The sequence below is a fragment of the Epinephelus moara genome, chromosome 3, assembly GCF_006386435.1.
Source record: "Epinephelus moara isolate mb chromosome 3, YSFRI_EMoa_1.0, whole genome shotgun sequence".
Lineage (NCBI taxonomy): Eukaryota > Metazoa > Chordata > Actinopteri > Perciformes > Serranidae > Epinephelus > Epinephelus moara.
Window position 1 is genome coordinate 17,930,406 of NC_065508.1, and position 22,946 is coordinate 17,953,351.

General features: G+C 41.0%; 2 protein-coding genes across 4 annotated transcripts in view; one reads left to right on the plus strand and one right to left on the minus strand.

Moving 5' to 3' along the window:
- Positions 1 to 4,541, plus strand: part of LOC126385380 (serine/threonine-protein kinase PAK 3) — a 42,917-nt gene extending 38,376 nt beyond the window's left edge. For both annotated transcript variants that reach the window (XM_050036961.1, XM_050036972.1), the window contains 4 exons: positions 163 to 262; positions 441 to 637; positions 1,713 to 1,850; positions 2,052 to 4,541. In XM_050036961.1, the coding sequence (XP_049892918.1) occupies positions 163 to 262; positions 441 to 637; positions 1,713 to 1,850; positions 2,052 to 2,141 (525 nt within the window). In that variant the 3' untranslated portion in view covers positions 2,142 to 4,541. The remainder of the gene's footprint in view (positions 1 to 162; positions 263 to 440; positions 638 to 1,712; positions 1,851 to 2,051) is intronic.
- Positions 4,542 to 5,909: 1,368 nt separating this feature from the next.
- LOC126385366 (calpain-5-like) lies at positions 5,910 to 20,274 on the minus strand. Of its 2 annotated transcripts, none has more exons than XM_050036943.1 (13): positions 20,042 to 20,274; positions 16,690 to 16,878; positions 16,299 to 16,430; positions 14,910 to 15,118; positions 13,232 to 13,424; positions 12,961 to 13,151; positions 12,666 to 12,743; positions 12,378 to 12,573; positions 12,165 to 12,287; positions 9,321 to 9,523; positions 8,687 to 8,808; positions 8,438 to 8,574; positions 5,910 to 6,643 (listed from the first exon to the last, which is right to left on the minus strand). In XM_050036943.1, the coding sequence occupies exons 2-13, from the start codon at positions 16,852 to 16,854 to the stop codon at positions 6,461 to 6,463; spliced, it is 1,932 nt and encodes a 643-aa protein (XP_049892900.1). In that variant the 5' UTR covers positions 16,855 to 16,878; positions 20,042 to 20,274; the 3' UTR covers positions 5,910 to 6,460. The 2 variants fall into 2 exon arrangements, with proteins under 2 accessions (XP_049892900.1, XP_049892908.1); XM_050036951.1 differs by lacking the exon at positions 20,042 to 20,274 and adding an exon at positions 19,072 to 19,187.
- Positions 20,275 to 22,946: the final 2,672 nt, after the last annotated feature.

A 22,946-nucleotide genomic window follows, 5' to 3' on the forward strand; every position in this document is an offset into this window, starting at 1 on the left:
TCAGCAGTGCCACCCACTTCTTTTGTAGCTACGACCAGCTGACCCTACATTTACACTTCACCTAGCCAGGAGAGAAAGACTATCCTGAATATGTGTGTAGCACAGGCTTCCCCTTGCAAGTCTGTTAGAAACATTTTAAAGCTTTTTTCTTTCTCTCTTCAGTGTCTTCAAGCCCTGGATTTCCTACATTCTAACCAGGTGATCCATAGAGACATAAAAAGTGACAACATCCTCTTGGGTATGGACGGATCTGTCAAGCTCAGTAAGTCCTCAGTTTCTGTGGCTGTAGTTAAGAGAGATGGTTGTGTGCTATATGAAAGACCACTTAATTAAATTTGAGAAAGTGCCAAGTCAAACCTTGTGTTTAATGTGATAAAGCTGGATGCAAACAAAGAGTATAACACACCACGGCACCTCTCTCCCTCTGTCTCCCTCTGCAGCCGACTTTGGCTTCTGTGCCCAGATCACTCCAGAGCAGAACAAGCGCAGCACGATGGTGGGAACGCCCTACTGGATGGCACCAGAGGTGGTGACTCGAAAGGCTTACGGCCCCAAAGTGGATATCTGGTCTCTGGGGATCATGGCGATAGAGATGGTGGAGGGAGAGCCACCCTACCTGAATGAGAATCCACTCAGGGTAAGAAGACACAAAACGACGCTCTCTCATACCTAAACAGCTGAACAGGTCGATTACCTTTCTAACGGTCACAGTTTTAAACACATTCTTAACACCGAGATACAACATTGGAGGTGGGGGCCCGTTCATTCCTATATGAGCTGCTCAGTGGCCCATGAAGCCAAAATGGTTTAACTACTGCACATGAAATTACCCAAAAGATCAGCCCTGCTTCCGCACTGTGTGGCCGGTAGAGCAGGTGCATTAGAGACTTCCGCTCTTCTAGACTTTCCAAATGTTATCAGGGCATATGGATTAAATTCTGATAGTGTAACAAGTCATTTTGCGGGGGTTAGGACACTCCCTTCTGCTGATTTGAAGACTCATCTTTCGCCATGTAAGTCAATGAGAAAAAGTCTTTCTGAGCCACAGGGTATCACATCACGTGACGATGTAATTTCAGTGTCTGGCCTCTACAACAATTGGCTTCAAAGCCCAGTGTACTTCCTGGGGGCCTGCATGAAACGGTCACAGTTCCCCTCCAAAATTACATGGTTAGGTTTATGAAAAATGTCATGGCTTGGCATTAAATAAGTACTTTTGTCAAAAAATGTAACATGACGTGTGTCACCTGACATATGTCCTATACAACATGTCACCTTTGTCACTAGTGTAACATGCTACACGTACTAGCATACTAGCCAGCTGTGTTATTAAAAGAAGTCAACATTGACAAACAGTGCTCTCCTGGATGAAAGTCCTGTGTTTGTTTGACCCATTCATCACCCTTCCTGCCCACTGCGTAGGGGTTTCTTTGGTATTTATACCACATTGCTTGGACTTTGTCGCATCTAATGCTATGTCACATCATTTCCTCCTCTGCTCCTGTAATAATAACTAGCTGCTAGAGTAAGTATGGGTCGTAATAACCTGCTTGCACAGTCGACCTACATGGTTGTTTTTTGTTTTTTTTTGGAAGAAAAACCCAGGACTTATGATCTTATCTCCCTGGTGGTCATACACTCAAATTTTCAGTTTTTCTTCCAGTCTTGTACCCTCATTTGATGCATCCATTTGACCTCATCTATCTTTCCAGGCGCTGTACCTGATAGCTACCAATGGGACACCAGAGCTGCAGAACCCAGAGAGACTGTCGTCTGTGTTCAGAGACTTCCTCAACCGCTGTCTGGAGATGGATGTGGACCGCAGAGGCTCTGCCAAGGAGCTGCTCCAGGTAAAACTGAGACTAGATCCTCAATAAACATATGTACATGTAGAAATATGTTAAAACCATAAGGGTGGGAGTTTATTATTATGCTAGTCAATAATAAAGATACAGGTTGCTTTCATGTCCTGCAGATGTCACTAAATCATCACTACTGTTTCTGAATGTGCTTCCATATCTACATTTTTTTATCCTTTCCATTCTCTGCAGCATTCCTTCCTCAAGCTGGCGAAGCCTCTATCCAGCCTGACGCCTCTGATTGTAGCTGCGAAGGAAGCCATAAAGAACAGCAGTCGCTAGGGTGTGCCCTCTGTCCCCACCCGAGGCTGGAGCCCTGCCTGTGATGTGTGCGTTCATGGGGGCAGGGGCTTGGGTGTATGGGTGGTGGGTGACGTGACAGTGACAGCACAAGGAAGGGGGGATTTGTGTGACTTACCGTGACAGCACAAGGACAAAAGACCCCCAGGCCTCATATGTAGGACGGACATCTGGCCTCGCAGCCTCTCGGCCCATGCTGCTGAAAAGACCTTGCCTCCTCGTTTACTTCTCCAGCACTCTGTACATGTAGAGCAGTCCATCACAAGTATGTGTGAGTGTGCGTGGGTGTGTGTGTGCGTGCGTGTGTACCAACTGTGCACATCTCTTTGTGTCATATGTCTTGTTCGGCAGCAGTTGCTCCCCAAAGCAAGAAAATACGGTGAAAAAATCGAAAAGAAGGTGTGCTCACTTTCAAGAAGAAACATCAGGAGCGAGGAGCCCATGATTCCTTCCCTGCCCGGCTTTAGGCTTGGTTCTCTTTCCTCTAGTCCCTCCATGGAGCACAATCAGGCCGCGCTTGTACCTGCAGTGACCAGCTGATGTGAAAGAGTGACTCTGGGAGTCTGGACGCAACCTTTGCCTGCATGACTACGGCTCTGTGGAGAAACACTGCTACTCCTCTGCAGATTGTCACATCTCAAGGTGGCATATTTATGTATATATGTGTGTGTGTGTGCGTGCGTGTGTGTGCGTGTGTGAATGAGTGTAGGGGTGCGGCTACAGGGGAATAAGTCAGGAATAATTTCACATGACCTAAGCCAGCTTTAAACATCCTTCATCACGAGATACAGGTCCCGTATTTCATTTGAGCCAACTTCTTTCAGGCAGGCTCTGTCACAGAGTCACTGGAGTTCAGGCTAGCTGCAGTTAATTTGCGCATTTTCCCCCTAAAGCTTCCTACGTATTATCAGACCTAATGTTCTGAATATGTAAAAATATTGAGACACTGTTGGGGCTCAGTTTGCGGACTTAAAACGTTGAATTTAAAATGTGTGACTCGATATAATCTATACATACTGAATCTAATTTTTGTGATCTAGTTTGAGACACTTGATTGCATTGACATGTAGACAATGTGTCACGCATTTAAATCCATTTAAATAGTACTGAAGACTCTCCGTACTCCATGTGGAGGGAGTAATCAGAATGACTAAAATATTGTCAGCTTCACAACCAATGCAAGCAATTTATCTGCAGATTCAACAGATAATTCTGCATGCAAACATGAACCGTAGCATCCATTGTGTACAAGCATCTCAAACAGGATTATCCACAGATATTCAGTATGTGTTGCTCTCTGTACCAGGCTTTGGGTAGACAATGCAACATCTATCTTAAAGGTCCAGCACGTAGGATTTAGGGCCATCTGTTGGCAGAAAAATGTATAAAATATTTATGTCATAATTGTTTATAATCACCTGAAATGAAGAATTGTTGTTTTTGTTACCTTAGAATGAGCTGTTTATATCTATATACGGAGCGGGCCCTCTTCCACAGAGTCTGCCATGTTGCTCTACAGTAGCCCAGAACAGACAAACCAAACACTGGCTCTAAATAGGGCCATTTGTGCTTTTGCGTTTCGTGTCCACCACTTTAGTTCTCCTACATGCTTGGCACACAGAAGAAGGTGAAGCTCTGCAACCTTACCGCTAAATGCCACTAAATCCTACACACTGGACCTTTATCTGACAATTAGGTACGACGTAGAAAGAAAATACTACATCAGGGACTCAACAGAAATACAAATGTTTTCACTTGTAATTGTATATTTAGTGAGGGATTGTCCTTTTTAAGGTGCTGGCACACAGTGAACCAACATTTCAGCCTTTCAAATAAGCTTTTTTTTCTACAACAGTGGCAAACAGAAGGTTGTATAATTATTTACCTACAGTGAGTTGAAGGTCTAGTGCCACACATTCTCACAGTTTCCCATAGTGCCCCACACATCCCTGTGACCTTAAATCTAAAGAAGAAAAGATGATTGACAAAATTTATAAATTATTTAATCAGTTTTTGTGGTCAAGAGACTGAACTTTAAACATGAATAGAGATCTAAAATTTGGCTAAAAGGAAAATGAGTCCTCTTTTCTTTTAGAAATCATCATTAAGACTTATCTTATATTTCAGAACACATTATAAGACTGTGACTTGATGTTTGGAGTTAATGCCAACAGAAACCTGGCCTACCTGCTCAGGTGAGGCATCCATGTCTAACGAGGCACCAGCTGTCCTCCTCGTCCACCTGCTCCCTCCCTCCCTGTCTTCTCCTTTATAAGCTGCTGCTCATTCATGCTTCAGTGTCCTTTTGTCTTTTAATGGCGTCTTATGTGTCTTCTTTCATATGATCTGTACGTTTTTGTGCTGAGTTTTTTGGAACGCGTGGCAGATCAGAGAGGGGGAATGTGATCCACTGAGCGATGGAGTGGAGTGGGTGCCGTTTTTATGATTGTACCTTGTCCTAATGAGCACTGAAAACCGTAGTAGAGGTTTCTCTCATATTGTTTGCTAACATTCCTTCCATTCCTGGTTAGCGTTTAAACTCATTCCTGTACAGAAGTTATCTACTCTGTGTCGGTGTTTGGTAGCTTCGTCAGGCATTTCCCACGTAGCATCCCTCTGTGTGTGAGCGTGTGTGTTTGTGCGTGTTAGGGGGCTACCTCAATCTGCACTAGAAGATGCCTCACTCGTGTTGTCCACCTTGACTCTGAGGTGCAGGGTAGCTGCTTCATATTGTACCTCCATTGTACAGCAACTGTACAGACGATGAAGGAGTGATGTTAGACAGGAGGATGCAACAGAACTCATGCATGTAAAACAAAACTATACACTGTATCTCATCTTCAAATAGGTTAAGATTGTTAGGATATGTATGTATGTATGTAAATATGATGAGAAAACCCCCCTTTTTTCAGAATTATGTAACTTAAAATGACAATATTCAGGTTGCTCTATGGTATGTATCAATAAATGTTTTGCACCCTGGAAATCAAAAAAAAAAGATGACAAAAACGAACACACACGCTGTCTCTGCACTCCTGGATCCGGCTCTCCTGTTTGGGCTTTATCGGACACTCCTTCATCCGGACAGAGAGCCGATGAATGCAGCGCTCTGTGTGCGGGCCCACACAGTCTGTCCTGAGTACCACTGCTGAGTGTTAGTACATGTATGTGTGCGTGCGGTAGGTGTGGGTGGCCTGACAGGAAGCTTCGTCGGCCCTGGGACGTTTGGCCTCTGCCCCCATGTACAGGTCTGAACTATGAGCACAAAAGGTGAATTTCGGGACAAGAGACGCCGCCGACGTGCCCCTTTCCTGTGGTTGCTCCTGTACATTCCTATCTTCTGAATGTGTAAACCTGTACACGTGGTGTGAAAATTCCTCTATTAATGTGTATCAAGAGAATGGAACAAAGACAAAAAATGTTACTTTTTAAATTATTATTATCATTATTATTATTATTATTATTATTATTATTACTCTTATTATTGTCTAGCTTTGTAAAACTGCTGATCCATCTGGCATACCTCAGCAGGCCTTTCCCCATCTTTGAAAAAGGACAAACGAGTGACGGGGAAATGAGGTTTTGGATAAACTATTTTTAATTGTGGTTGAAGCAATAGACTTTTTGAACTTTGAATTGTGCATGGCTGTGTCTTGAGTGTAAAAAAAAAACAAACAAAATATTGCAGTTTGGGAACTGGACTGAAATAAAAAGAGGAAGAAAACCAGAGTCGTTGCAACGCTTGCAGTATATTGTGAAGTTGAATTCCTTTTAATTCTTTATGCCATTCAGAGTTTTTGCATTTTCTTAACAATCATGAGAATAAAACGTGATATGAACTGATGGAAGAAAATATTTAAAGAAACAGATGATACATTAATGATGTGTAGTACATGTGGCAAGTTGTTCTGACTATGTTAAGACTTGAATGACAAATTACTGCCATATAACTCACAGTATCTGTAGTGTAACGTAAAAACAGGAATGATATCTTTGCAAGCAACTTGCATTAGTCAGTATAAAAATATTTTGTAAGTTACACAAACATGATTTGAAGTAATAAAGGTAAAACACCTGGACATGACAAGAATTGACATTCAATCCGCCCTGCTCGCCTCTCAGCTTTGCAAACAATTCACCACCGTGCAAGTCACACGTCAAATCACACACCAGCACAGACATCCAGCAGCAGAACACACGCTGGTTTTGGTGCTTTGATGATGGCACATGTCGAGTAAGATGTTCACCACATCGTTCTGCACTGAAAAATAATTTAGTCTCTCTACCGGCCACTGTCGAGGTCATATGGCGGTGAGCTGAGTAGAAGTGATGATCCTCAGAGTGATGGTGCCGGGCATCTCGTCGGCCATCTGCCGTCCTTGCTTCCTCAGCTGAAGCCTCTGAGGGTTAGCGGTGTCCTTCACCGACCCAGACAGCACCACTTGGCCCATAAACTCGTCCTTCACTGCGTTGCTGTTCCACACCTGAGGAAGACCAGTCAATTAATCAATGAAAGGAAGAGTTTTACAGTCACATATATCAAAGTGACCACTAGTTATATGTGAGCTTTTCCAGTTCATGGATTCAGTCTGTTGGTTTTATCATTATTATTAGTTATTGTGAGCACTGTATATACACACAAACACACACACATATATATATATATATATAGGTAACACTTAAGTTGGAGAGTCCACCTACAGATAGTTTATAGCAGTGGTTCCCAACTGGTCCAGCCACGGGGTCCAGATTTCTCCTTAGTCATTAGTTCAAGGTCCACACAGTTTAATACATTCAGTGTCATACTTGCGTTTGGCCATGTCGTCGAGCTAGTTTGCTGTCTCTGTCATGTAGCTGTTCATTAGTCACTAACTCTACAACAGAAAATGGCACTTCAAAATAAAAGCTCTTTGCTGGAAATTTACTGTACTTAAAATTAAGTGTGTTTTTTTACAAAGTTGACATGTTCACGAGTCCCTTGTGGTCCATTCAGAATGGACCTGCGACCCACTTCTGGAACACGACCCACCAGCTGGGAACCACTGACCTAAGGCATCCATTGGTCCCTACCATGTTGGCATAGTTTGTTGTTAAGGGTGCTAAATATTGCATCAAAGTAAGGCTAAATTTTGGCGAGAGAACAACTCAAGAGGTTCAAGGGGTCCCTTGAACTCACTTCAAAATATCTGAATAAAAATAGGCTCTATGAGTACCTGTGCCCCACTATTGGACCGCGACCCTATCTAAAATGCATCAAACAAACAGTATTATTATATACTCCCTTTTGTTTTATGAAAGAATTGCCACAACATTAACTCTACTAATGTTCAGACAATAATCCTGAAGCACTAGTTTTATTAAAAGAGTGGTTTGTTTGGTTTGCTACTGAAGCGTAATCCATTCACTAGAGAAAATAAATGTGCTCTGTTTTTCCAAATTAAGGAGACTATTATCTTGTTAATTCAGAAAAACAGAGTAGATATTCTTTCCATGGAAACTTTTCATAATTCTGAGATAATAATCTCATTAATTCAGAAAAACAAAGCAGATTTTTTTCTAAAGTGAATGCATTATGCTTCTATACTTTGCAGTGTGAAAATGACCAACCAAACCTGCATAAAGCATTTTTTATATATATATAAAAGATGATAAGACACTAAAAATCTGCTTTTAAAGGGTATATTAGGGGCAGCTAAACAACTTACTTGTTTGTAATATATCTCAGAATTTTATGATTCTTTATTTTTTTAGATTGTGACGCTCCTCCCACTGTCTTGGAGGATGTTCCAGCCAGCCTCATCAGGCAGTTTGCTGACATGGGAGGGTCATTACCATGATTAGGCTCACCTGGGCTTCCAGGCTATAAAAGCTACCTCCTATATTCACTTGGGCTCTCCCTTCCTTCGGCTGACATCCACTGAGCATCATTGGTTTTGGTTTGCACCTTCAACATCGCCACAACACACCTGACACACACCCATGCATGGCTTTCATGACTGACGTTGCTGATCTACACACTCCATTGATTATTTAAGTTAATTTTAGTTTAATAAATTCGGCTTGTTTTAAGTATATCTTTTGTGTGGACTCCCTTCTTGTCACATTCACTGAGCCAGTTTGTGACAAGATAAATTGAAGGATTTCCCAGTAGACTACTAAAAAAATCTCCCCTGTATGCTCTCAAAACCATTTCAAAATGAAAAAGGTATGCACTGGTCTTTGAGCTTAAAATGAGACTGTTTTTCACAATCATAAGGACCAGATGGACGCCATCTTACCTCCACAGTTATCGGCTTCCTGGGCTTCTTCCTGTAGAAAACTCCGCTGGTTGTGAACTCTGGTTGCAGGGTGTCCGTCTTGATGGTGGATCGTACTGACCGGCCCTCACAGGATATGATCACATAGGGGTCTGCACCTGCATGAAGACATGTAAAAAAGATCCATCTCAGAAAACAATATTGGTGGATTACAGGCTGATCACACTCATTAGTAGACTTAAAAATCTGGCTTGTGTAAAGTCCTCTAACCTCCTGAACTGTCTTGATTCTGCAGCCCCTCGGCTGCGTGGACGTAGACGTGACTCACAGCTTGCGGGTAGCCAAGGAATGAACTCCAGCATCTTACCCTGGGTTTATCCTCTGTCAACTCCCTGTGAGAGGAGAGGAGAATTTAGGGTTCAGGAGAAGAGTAGAGCTCCTTTAACTTGGTACTGTGACCTAGATCTTGCAAGCATCAAAGTGGAAGACATGGGAAGTGACATAATGCTCAGGATTCCCAGACACAACACTGGCCAGCTTGACCTGTATGTGAGAATGTCAGAAACAAAACTGGCCAAACAAAGTCTTTGGCCAAGAAAAGCAGAGAGATGTTACTTTATACTTTATACGTGATTTAATGTGAGCATAATTTTAGAGTCTCCGTTCTCCAAAAGCAGTCATCTGAGTGCTTTCCTTGGACGCAGTCCATCCATCAGTGTCTGAAATGAAAGGTCAAAGTACGGCTGTGTTCTCTCTTTCCCTGCAGTGTCTCTTAAGACTTGATAAATGTAAGATATGTTTCATTTCTGTCTGACAACAAAATAACTCCAAGCCAAGCTCACACAAAACTACACACTGTCACTGGTTCAACAACACACCAACACCACCACCACCACAGTCTTACCTGCAGCCTGAATCCACGTCAGTGTAAACTCGGAGCATGTAATCCCCCAGTGTGTAAGGCTTGAAGGTGGTGGGGATGATGACGTAGCGGCCCTGTGAGAGGGTGCATCTCATGAACACTGCCCGGGCGTTGATGTAAGTGGACGTCTCCACGCACTGTTGGGTCAGGATGTCGTGCATCCGATACTTCCTGTTCAGTTCCACCTGGGAAAAGGGAAACAATTTGGGCTTCATTTAAGGTTCACTTGAAAATCACTGAACAAACTGCTGACTTTCTCATGAGATATAAAGTCTGGTAAGTGATTTTAACAGAGTCTTGCTTGCATTGCAGTAACACTGGTATCCTGGTTATGATCATGTCCTGATAATTTGTTTGCACAAATCTGATCCTGGTTTTGAGAAATCTGGATAGTGTGGACAGTGTGGCATGTAAACACCTTATTCAGGTTTCTGAACATTATTTTTTGTTGAGAAATCATGACACATCTGCATACATGATAAGAAGTTTGGATTCAGTTTGGATATATGCAACCATGCCATCCTGATAATTAGAAAAAGTAGTTTAACTTTGATAGACTATGTATGTTACTATGTCTCATATTATTATGTTAGTTTTTTGACCTTTAAAAAGCCCACTGGTGTCTTAAACAAACACTCCCAATGTCAATGTACAGCATAATGTGTGCAATACATATACCTATATAGTGTAATACAGATGTACATTTACATATAAGGGTTTAAACAGTATCTGGAAGAGCAATAATTTACTGGTTGTGTGTTATGCAGATTCGTCTGCCCCCTGCTGGCAGAATAGTGAATAACATTTTTAAAGTGTATATGTTATTACAGTGATATGGGAAGTACTGAGTGACCTGCCATTTCAGTAAAGAAAAAAACACCAGCCAGCTGTAGATTAACAGAACATGATGCAGAGATGCCCTCAGATATCCACTGATACATATTCATAACTGGCTATGTGCTAAAACTACTAGAAACAAACAGGAAATACTCAAACAGGAAAATACAAAGTGTAGTGGACAACAACATAAGAAACACAGGATGTAGACACACTGTCTGGAGTCCGTCAGATAAAGGAGGGAGATACAGTCACTTTTATGATGACCATAGCTGACAAGGGTTAAATCCAGGTTCAGGCTCATAGCAGGCTGTGTGCTGCCTCAGTAATCACATGCTCCTTGTGGCACCAGCATTTATTGCTGTCTAGAACCTGCGCCCTTTGGCAGCACTTCTGTCGCCATGATAAGAGTGTATGATGTGTGTGTTTGAACTTAGCCAGATCTCCGACAAGTAAATCACATTATGGGAAATGTGATGTCAGTTTTGCCACGGACGGTTACATGGCCTCATTTGAATGTGGCAATCTAATCCCAGCCAGGAGGATAAAATCTAGTTTGGCGAGTTTTGCAGCTGCATGAGAGGACTGCATTGACTCTGCAGTTTAAAGACCTCTACTGAAACACATTATGACTAAGCTGTACTGATTTGTCTGTTTAAATGTTGCAGGTCTGGATAAAATTATCCCTATTTTGTAACTCTACCACTCAGCCCATTAAATGTATAACTGTTACCACTGCCATTATAATGCCTCAGGCAGGGTAAACCGCACTAAAAAACAGGCCAGAAAGTACATATCCAACATTGTGAAATGGTTGCAGTTTTGTTACAGTTTCACTTTTGTTAAGTTAAGGGCCAAAACAACAAAATATGGCATGCTGGATACTCCTCTTGTGTCAGCTTTGGATTCACAGGGATGGTGTCTCAATTTAATACATTGTGTGTGTTCAAAATAAACAGGAAATGTAGAGAGTCGGCTTAGTAAATAAACCTAGCACAAAGGTAAAACACTTCATTTTTTGGTTTACTTCCTTAGGTTTAGGGAGCAAAAGCACGTGGATGGGTTTGGAAAAAACAGCAAGGTTTGGCTTAAAATGTTGGGTATCGACAGTCTCCTCCCTCTTCTGGGTGAAAGTCCTGTGTTTTGACCCAATCATCCACGCCGACCTCCTCCATATATGGACTTTGTCGCACTCTGTACTTTGTCACCTGACTTCCTCCTATGCCCCTGTCATAATTACAACAACCACTAGGAGTTGCCGCCTAACAATAAACATGACTACAGGAGGAAGTTGTCATTGGGAAGAGACTCCTAATGACAACTGATAACGGCCATTTAACGGGCTGATTACTTTCAAACCTGAGGTGGTTTCACATACATACGGTATATTGTATCACAGAAACAATGTAAATGCATGTCTTTTTTGATCTCCACCAGTCACTAAATGTGCCCATACTGCATGAGTTTTCTACGATGGCTGCAGAAGCTCTGTGGTGGAACACAGGCGACTGAACTCTATGCACCTTACTGGAACTGTAGAAGAAATCGTCACAAACTGTGTTTTGTTCCACTCTGTTTTTCAGCTTGAAACAATCAACCCCAAGTATGTGTATTTGTTGTGCTTCATCATGTGTGATTTAGCCGCTTGTTAAAATGGTCTGTTTTGGTTCTGATAAAACTATCAAGTCATGTCTGCCTGTCAGCAAAAAACGCCAAACAACTGTTCACTGTTTGCTCAACAAATGAGTAGAAAAGTCAAACAAAGCCAAATTCTTCAACTGCAATGAAAGCCAAATTGTAATGTAATGACCCTGTTTTCCACCCAAATAGACTGACCTTTGACTAACGTCTGCATCCCATGCGAACATCATTTCCTCTGTATTGAACTCATCTCTGGTCACAAATCCATCAAATCTTTTACTGGTATTAACCCCTGGTTTATCATGCAACTCACAGTCATAGATAAGTTATCAACTCTTGCCACGTTACCTTGAAGACACCGAAGCCAATACTCAGATTTTCTCCTTGACCATATTTTCTGTGGCTCTTCAAGTCTTTCTGTTGCAAGGAGATGAGGACCTCATCGGCCTCTTTTGTAACGTCAAACATGTACTGTAAAGGAAGTTAAATAGGAGTGAATATAAATGTACACATGTGCACGAACACAGGTGATGTGAGGAGTACATTCAGAGTCTACAGTACCTGTGGGTTCTGCAGGAATGTCGGCTTGTGGTTGGCACAGCCGCCGCAGCGGTTTAAAAGCGGCTCTGCGTTTTTGGTCCAGCTCCCAAAGTGCACCACCTCATGCCATGTCTTGTGGACACTGATCACCGAAGTATTGATGAGACGGCAAGCATCTGCATCCGTGAAGTACTTGCACCAGTCTTCGAAGGACATCCTGTGGGTTTGAACAGACAATGCAGCCTTATTGTACACCCTGAAAGAGGACGTTAACTCCACAGGTGGATTGCTGTGAGTGAAGAAACTCACCAGAACTCGCCATCGTCCTCTACTACGAGACCAAGGTTGCCCCTCTCCATATCACCAATTTTTTGCCATTCCTCAGAGCTGGCAAACAGCAGGCAAAAGAAATAAATGCACTTATGAGTAGCTATTAGATACAAATACATAGTTTTCAAGTTATAATCCAGACAAAGTCCATCCTTTAAATCATAAAATGTGACTGTTAAAAGTTTGCTTTTTGCTTTTCGTACGTTGGTTTCCTGCTCCTCCTCTAGTCAGAACTACAACAGTGGTGGAGAAATTAAACCTAACCAGTTCTCACCTGTCACTCCAAGCTCCTTTCCACTCAGTCTTGCCCCAAGGGTTCCTCATGCGGATCATAGGAATGGTTTCGTTCTTAAAGTAGGCCAGCAGCCCGTGACCCAAACGCACCTTCTGCACTGCAGTCACTGAGTATGCATGACCTTTCACCAGCCCGTTTGCCATCTTGAGTTCAATCTCATGAGGCTGTGCCTGATGAAATTATAAAAACAACTGGTCAGTTTCTCTGAAGTTTAGAGACAAAGAAGAATATATTCAGGAAGAGCACAGACCTTGATGGAGCAGCTTATGATTCCTCCACGGTCCCAAACCTTCAGGAGATCTTCAAACAGCTTGTCTTGTTTTTCCTGGTCCTTATAATAAGCTTCTTTCTCCAGGTCGATGGCTTCAGCCACAGCGCCACTGAAATCCACCACAGCGTCTCCGGTGTTTCCCCCCTCCAGGGACTCGTAGCAGCCAGCAAGCCTGGACACGGAGGGTGCAGGGGAATCACAAGTTCAGTTAGCCGTTAGATGCGTTACAAAAATATTACATTTACAAAGAAACACAAGAATGGACTTGACATACTTGTATTTTGTTATACATAATGCAAATATATTGATTTTTCTGCAACAATACATGCACTATTACATGGTACCACAATTATTTTTAAAATCTTAAACACTTTATACAATGAAAGCAGCAATAGTTGATTGATTATATCATGCACTGCACATATTTTGTTATTATTATTAGTTTAGTAGTAGTGCTTGTGTCACAGCTCAAGTTTCTCAGATATGTTTTTTTATTTCATTCATTCATGTTGTTTCCTGATTTACTTTGAAACTCACATCCCTCTCGTTTCAGATCTCTCTACTTCCTGCCTCTGTGTGTTTTCCCTCCCCTTTGATGACTTCACCTGTGTCTGATTGTCGGCCCCGCCCTGATTAGCCTCACCTGTGTCTCGTTATCCTTCCCCTCACCAGAGTATTTAGTTTGTGTTTTTTCTCAGTGCCTGTTTGTCTTAGCTCCTTGTGTGTGTAGTGTTCCAGCCTTTTGTTTCCCGGTGTCCTCTTCTTGGTTTTTTGGATTTAGCCTGTTGATTGATTCTGACTCCGTCCCCTCCCTATTGGATTTGTTTGCCTCCAGTGATAGACCCTCTTTGTACTGAACCAACGTTTTGACCAGTAAAGACTGTGTTTTTTGGGGTTTTTTTACCTGAGCTGTTAGAACTTGTGGTTGTAGGACTTATATTTGTAGCAGTTTTAGTTGTAGTTTGTTATATTTTACCACTGATAATGTTTTTATAATATGAACTAGACAAGAGTACAATTATTAATTGCATTCAAAAAATACTAATACATCTATGTTTCTGCAAAAGGGACAATGTGGTTTAAAGGGAGACTTCACCCCCCTCCCCCAAATGATAATGTGCATGTTAGCTCCACAACTTGTGTTATGTTGAATTCGGGAAGAAAATGTTTTACGGTGAACAAAGAATCCAAAAATAGGCGACATTCCTGATGAATTAGAAGGGGTCCGACTTTAACAGCAGAATCATATCAAAATATCTGTTTACAAACTCTTCAAAACCTGTGCAGTATAATTCACATCTCATTTATTCACTTGTATGCTCCGTATTTCTTATCAGTGTGTGAGACTGTTTCTGCAGAAGTATTTTAGTGAAAATGCACGTGTTGGGAGCACTGAGCATATGACTGGATAAATGATAATAAATTGGATTTAAAGCATGGCTTGTGTGACGGATGTAATGGATGTTTTGATGTCATTTTGCTTATCTTAAACACGCCCCCCTTGTATATTAAGTCATCAAGAATTCTCTATGTTTTTGAGTTCACCGTGGAGACATGACAGGAAAAGTTTGCTTCCTGTTATCAACTCAACACAGTGTGAGTAACTGATATACAAATGGTCATTTGGGGGATGACGTAATCCTTTAAGTGTACTAACTTGGCGTAGGCCTTTTCCAGCAGAGCACTCCAGAATTCGTTGTTGTCTTTCGAGTGACAGTAGATGAGTTCACCGTTGATTGTGGGAAGCCGGTCGTCCACCACCACGTCCAACCACTCTCCAAACACCCAGAACTGAAAGTGGAAGATTCCTGCATAGCTCTCCGGGTGTTTGGGATCCCACTCCTGCTCCTTATGGTCAGGAATGACCTGGAAACAGACAAACAAACACAATGCAGCAAACATAAGTGGAACTAATGAGTCATTTTCAGTGGAGTTTTGCAGCTCAGTGAAATGGTCCCTAATGTGCATGTACAGTAAAAAGCAGATTTTAACGAAAGCAGAAACATTTAAGTATATCTGTGCATATTACAACAGGATATTACTCTTACTCTTCTTTTCAGAATGAAAATATATTAAAACATGTCAATAAAATTTTCAGCTGATGGTATTTATGACTTTAATTACTTAACTATTGATGGTTTCCTTGTTAAAAGCTAATAATATTCTAAAATATTCTATAATTATTTATTATAGGGTCTATCGTAAAATGTTATTTACTCTCTGTACACTGTTGGAGCTGGGTAACGAATTACATTCCTTCATGTTTTTTACATGCTTGACTGACAATAAACTGAACAGAACCTGAACTGAACAAATATTTGCTGCTTGATTTTTTTTTTTTTAATAAGGCACTTTGTTGTAAATCTTTAACCAGGAAGAACTCAGTCATAGATAAGATCAAATATGTGACACCGGACAGCTTCTACTGAGGCTGTATCAGTTACATTTTGCATGGTCAGTGAACAGGAGCGGAAAAAAACTCGTAAGGTTTTCCAACAAAACTTTCTGCACAAAGCCAAACATAAAGACTGTGGATGACATTCGATCCTCCTCTGATCAGCTTACAGCTCATCTTCCATTAGTGTTAGATTGTTTTTTCTTGTTTGATATGCAGTGTTTGAGATTGTATTTTGTTGGAGGTTGAAAGCTGAAATGGTCTATAACTTTATTTTGAATCTTAAACATCCTCAACAAGTTTCATAGTGTTATCTAAGTTTATTAGTTTACTGATCTCAGCACTCCTGCCTGTAAATAAATCTAAAAGTGAAAGACAAAAGTATCAGAGCTGTAGGTCATATTGCTGAAGGAATGTGGTTTCGCTGTTATGTACACCTGAACCCCTCCCTCAGGTGAATTCCTGCTGTCCTGATTTGATCTATGCAGCCAGCCTGTTTCAACCTTCACCCTTAACTTAACTCCAGTGCTGCTGTACCTGCAGTTTGATCAGAGCTACTCTACATAAGCTTTATTCATAACTGGTAAGCAACATTTAATACCCCAGCTTCTTGGCTCACACAGTCAGAATAAACAAACAAAATGAACTCACCTTCTTCCAGAGGTGCGGCTTCAAAGCCAGGCAGGAGCAGGCAGCAACAAACCAGCAGTTCCCCACTACGCCCTGGTTCAGGTCATGGGCGCTGATGCCCTCCACAAACAGATGAGGCTCATTGCTGATCTCCTACACCAGAAAAATTAATGTGATGGACTCAGCACACTTTTTCTTTTCTCACTTCCTTTGACATTAATCTTCAAACTAATTTGAAGCGTGGTGATGGTGCAGTGCTCTTTTTACTTTGCCTTCTGCTTCACACTAAGTGGTTCAAACCCAGTTATTTCAATATAATTACATGAAAATGCCACCTGGTAAAATGTCACCATGTTCATTTGCATTCCCTGATGGATGTTAGCGACGGACCACCGCCACCTGTACCACTCACCCCAGGTCGTTTCCACTCCACATAACCAGGAGGTGCTTTCCTAAAGTACAGTGATGAACTGGTGGCTGGGAACTCTGGATCCTCATAGAGTGTCTTGTCGTTGATGCAGTTCTTCTTCAGCTCTGAGTAGTGCTGGTTTTTGAACGGCGTGGCAGAGGAAAACATGGTCCAGACGCTGAGGCCTCACAGCTGCAGAGTGATGACAGACACCAGATGTTTTCCAACTTTATATACTGTTTAGTAATACCTCCATGTGGGGAGGATTTCCCTCTAACTTCTGACTCATTTTTGGGTACAGCCTGCTGACGTGCACCCTATAAAACTACGCTACTTTATTCCCAGGGCAACAGCAGAGTACTCTGTGACCAGAGTCTCTCTGGACATCCAAAATCCCTCTGGTCATTCACTGATAAGCATACAGTGTCTGTTTGATATAGAATGCTATTTATAGTATTTTAAAAACTTAGCAATCCATCTTCACTAAAATTAGACTGTGAATACAATATATTAGGAGTCCACAGATGCAACACTACATTTCTGACAACATCAAGCTAACATCTATTGCTGTGATTGTCTGATGGACAGAAGGATTTCCCACGTTTTATAAATGTAACTTTTTTTTATCCTTCATGACTGACAGGAAATTACACATCTGTTACACATCGACAAACGGCACAAAGGCTGCCACGTATGTGTGATTGTCACTTTCTGGATTTTGACCTTAAGTGTCAAGTATTGTAAAGAATAACAGGGTTGGATTTTCCCTTCAAAATAATTACTGTATTTATGAGAGAGGAAGTGGTGTGCAATACAGCTGGATTCTCTGGAGACTGAGGATATTTTAACTCTTGATCTTTTTGTCCCCTCACGCTGACCGCTCAGGGCTGCGTTTGGACAATATGTGCCAATATAATCGTTTCGGATAAATCTTGATACTTTAGGTTCGCCAAGCATAACACATCACAGCACACGGAAATTGAATTTACTGGAAGCAGCAAGCTCTAAATTGAGGGAAAGTTTCTTCTTCACACGGAGCCCAAAAAAATATGTATTTCTTCATAAGTCAAATCATTTAGCAGCATAGATGAATTACTGAATGGGCCTACTGGGCACGGGGCCAGGGGACCAAAGTGTCAGGGGGCCTCCTGCCCTTCAATCGCTAAATGTCATTCAAATTAACACGTTCCAACCAGGAAGAGACTGACTTGTCATGTCTCTCTATTTTTGGTATCTTCCCTAACTGATGGAATAAATGTATCACGACAATTTAGTAGTTAGCATTAGGGTAGTTTAGCTTTTAGGCTCTTAGTTATGAGGTTTGTGAGTTGTAAATCTTACTGTCTATCACATGCACTTTCGTTTTCTTTAATCTTCTGTGTGCTGCTGTCTTGGCCAGGTCTCCCTTGTAAAAGAGATTGTTGATCTCAGCGTGACATACCTGGTTAAATATGGGTTCAATAAAATAAAATTTAAAAAATCTAAACGTGCAGTTTGCTTCATGCCTGGGACCTTATTCTCAAGCTTTAGCTCATCAGGGTGTTCCATTTCACATCTGCATACTTGTATTTTAAACTTTTTTTTGTGAATAACATAAAACTGAACTGAAAATAGAATAGAATAACTGCAAAAAGAGACACAAAAGACACAAAATCAACTCAATCTGACACTAAATTAGCTCAAAGAGACATAAAATTACCTCAAAGAGACACAAAATTACCTCAGAGACACAAAATTACCTTAATCTGACACTAAATTACCTCAAAGACACCCAAACAACTAAAAAAAGCACACAAAACAACCACAAGGAGACACAAAATGATGATGGAGAGACACAAAACCACAGAAAGATGTGTAATAGCTACACAGAGACACAAAATTACCTCAGTCTGACACAAAATTACCTAAGAAACACACTAAACTACCTCAGAGAGAAACAAAATTACCTTAATCTGACACTAAATTACCTCAAAGAGACCCAAACGACTACAAAATGACACAAAACAACCACAAGGAGACACAAAATGACCATGGAGAAACAAAAAACCACAAAAAGATGTGTAATGGCTACAAAGACATGCAAACAAAATCCAACAAAATCTGCATATCTTGCTCTTGTGTAGGGGAGGTGGTGGGTCCTTTTGCATATCTGTGCCCAGGGGGCCGTTGTCTCGTAATCCACCCATGTTTAGTTGTACAAAATCATCAAGGTAAAATATGATCAAGGTAAAATGTATGTAACTTTGCAGATAGAGCAAATAAAGCAGATCTGGCAGGCAGAGAGAAATGAAATGTCTGGAACTGGAATTTAAGATTAGGTGGTAAGATACCCTGAAGAGGAGAAAAGAAATGTAGAGAATAAGAAACAATAAATGCCCACTGTACCTCTCAGACAGCAGTAGGACACTTGTTTCTTCCTGCTCCACAATAAGGAAGCTTCCAGGAGTCTACCTGCCTTTACCTCCCTCCCACGCATGAGTGGCCTACGCAGATGCGCTGTCAGAGCCACACCCAGACATGTTTGTTATATTCCATATTGGATTTTATTACCTCCCAGTGTTAATGTTTAACGTGACATTAGGAAGAAGGAGTGAAATACCTCAGATATCATGGCTACCACATCTTTTGATAGAGAAAATAAATCATGGTGTGGCTTTGGGTGAGGGGGTAAACAAAGGTTGTAAGTCTGTGTGTTATCTGTTAGAGAGTTCCTGGATAATGTGGTCAGGCAGGTTATTTTTGGTTGGTTATTTGCTCTTCTTTAGTGGACCAATATTGTAACACGGGTCTGTAGAACGTTTGCTCTTTATGTTGATAGTGTACGTTTACAGTTTTGGTCTTATAGCATGTGTTTACTCTGTGTAATATGTGTAAAGGTGACAGAAGTTCACATTCCAGACACTTCCGTCATAAGTGCCGGTACACAGGGTGATGTTAGGGACATTGTTTAGAGTGTTTTGGTCTTTTTTCCAGAAGTGTCACAGCAAGAAACCGAACACATCAGATCAGACAAGACAACAGATATTGTTGAGCTGCACTCATGTTTGTATGTGGAGGATTTTCTACTGATTAGTACCAGAGAAAACCTATGACTAAAGCATGAAACGGCCACAGAGACATTTAAAAGACCACATACAGACTCATTAGCACAAGTCAGTACATGTCATTTAGTAGGGGAAAACATGCGTAAGGGTTTGAGGCAAGAAAGCATAAAAAAGTGACTATGATGAATCAAATAAAAAACAAAAAGGAGATAAAGTTAATACAATGAAACCACAGTGAAGCAAAATACACAAGAAGGTTAAATCCAGGAACTAAAAGTTTGTAGTATGAAAAAGTTAAAAGCAGCACTCACCTGTGGTGGGCTGTTTTATCCTTACAGTGATGAGCTCAAACACATCAATGTCTTCTTTTTCTCCTGTGAGATGTTAAAATCAATCCCACATATCTGTTAAAAGATCTGCCACATGAAACAACACCTCTCTCAGAACCAAATCCGGCTTCTCGAGTCTGAACTTCGGGCTACGAGGGCTTCCCCGAGCTTGTTCATTTGCACACAAACACAGCCTGAAAACTGGTCTGACAAGCACCTCTCTGCAGCAGGAGGTGTTATTATGCAAAGACTGATATGGTGATTGCAAGATGGGAGGGAAGGGGAGACTGAAACTGAACACCTTCACTCCCACCCCCCAACAACTTATAGGTGAAACATGCTAAAACTTGCCCTGTTCAGTGGCTTTTGTTTTACAACTGCAACAAAAACCCATTATAAAATACCTTCCAGCCGGCCGGAGGTCAGTCAAACTGAACCAACATAAGTAATAAGCCATGTGCTATCCTCTTGTTGCCAGTAAACTGTGCTAATAAGACCAACTGGCAGGCTCTCAGTGGTCCGGGCTTAGCTTTTAAGGAGTACAAGAGGCACTTTGACTCCTTTAGACAGACAGATCTTGTCTGGATAATTCCAGTTTTCAAAGTTAGTGCTGGAGAAGAATGTTAGTAATAAGCCAACAGTAATAAGGTAAATCCATGCAGGAGCTAAGTAGACAGGAAGAAGAAGTAACTGATGAAAGTCCTCAAATTAAAGTAAATCATTTGGGTCAGCAGTGATGTGAGAGAGGACCAATGCACAGTTCAGATATGATCACAAGTTCACGAGAAAAGACAAGTTTGAGAGAGGGGTAGAAAAATATGTCGTCACACAGTGTATGACATGAAACTATTTAAAAAGACGACAACACTGTAAAGAGTGCAGGCCATCTGTAAAGCCTGATAGTCCAGTGTCACTTTCAAAGTCAACATTGCACTGGGTAAATATATACTGTAGTTATAAAAGGACAGGTTAAGTGTGGTCTGATGGCGGTTCAAGGGGAAGGGTCACGGGGTCACCAAAGTCAGAGGGTCTCCTCCCTGTGGGAATGTATATGCTCACAGAAAATGTCATACCAGTTAGACATTAGCTTAAAAGAGACGTTGGTGACAAACAAATAAAAAAGCAAATGGGAAACAGTCACATAACTATAACTTCTTGGGTGAATTATGTACATTATTGTCACTATTCCATATTATAATTTTTAAATTTCTTTAAATGTTAAAATGGTCATTTTCGGTATATTGAAACCTAATTTTGTCCCTTTTGTCAAGTTTTATTCATATAATTTAATCATAAATCACAAATTTCCCTTACGGGCCCTCCCTGACAGGTATGGCACCCCAAAGTGGCCAAAAATCAGTTATGGCAGGTCTAATAGCTCAGTTTGAGTTAGGCTAAGTTTCATTAAAGGGTTTTTGTTTCTCAAAATACCTCTTTCAAAATTCAGTTGTTATTTCATAATGCCAATATCCCCAGTGATACTATCACTTTTTATTTCCTATTATTATCCTACTTCTTGACCAGCTAGCTGTGGTTAACACCAGCTCCTCAGCAGTAACTGAGTAAAATTATCTCTCAATCCAACTTCTAAACCATGCAGCTACAGAGCAAGTTTAGCCTTGTTAAGCTAAATAAAAATAGAGGTTAGCCCCAGTGCACTGTTTATTTTGAGGAGAGTTGGTTTACTGAGCATAACATTAGCATTGTTGCTCTAGCTAACAGGAGCTAACTAGCTAAATCTGGTAGCAGTTGTTGAGCTTTCCTGTTGGCGGTGGGGTTTCTGTGAAGTGCTGTAAAGTTTATTGAAAACACACCCAAAACACACATTAAACATGGCTTAACATCAACAGTTTCAAACACAAGTACACAAATCAACTTCACTATAACTCGCAGCATTCACAGAAAAAGATTTTCTCCACAAATACAACATGCTAGCGTTTTTAGCACAAGCCTATGGCATTTTACATTGTATAAATTAGCCTAGCAGCTAGCGGACATTTCCTCAACTTACATGAAGCCAGGAACAACAGCAACATTTAACAAAGGTAACATTACAAAATTAGACTCCATTACAACTCACAAGGTTCACCGACAAAACAACTGTCTTATGCTAAACACATTTCCAAACAAATACACATGCTAACGGTATTAGCACAAGCCTGTGGCATTTTACATTGTATAAATTAGCCTAGCAACTAGCATACTTTTCCTCTACTCATATGAAACCAGAGACAACAGCAACATTTAACAAAGGTAATGGTAAATAATTTGGCTCCGTTACAACTCACAAGGTTCACTGACAAAACAACTGTCTTTTACTAAACACATTTTCCAAACAAATATAACATGCTAACGTTATTAGCGCAAGCCTATGGCATTTTACATTGTATAAATTTGCCTAGTGAATAGCGGAGATTTCCTCTGCTCATATGAAGCCAGGATGAATCGCACACAAGACTTAATATGCTATTTTTGTCGAGGCTTTATTGTCTTCACAATTTATTGTTTCTTATCTGTGAAATGAAAGTAAATTAAAGCTTCGTTTCCACTGAGGGAAATGGTTTCAATTTACAGAAACAGACAGGAGGTCTGCGTCACCGCGACTTGTGGTTACAATTTACCTATGGCTAAGTCCCGCCCTCAAATGCGATGAGACAATCACAGTGTGTATAGCATGGGTGCAGATCTGATGACAAGTTTGGGGGGGACACAATCAGTTGTGATTTTTTTTTAATTGCACGCGTGCAAATCATGCCCACAGAGCGCTGGAGATTGCCAGCATATTTCACGATTTCATAGAGGCTCATCACCATCACCAAGTCATTCAAAAAGCACTACAAAGAGAATCATATGCTTACCTTTACTGTTTATTTCTCTTAAACAGCCA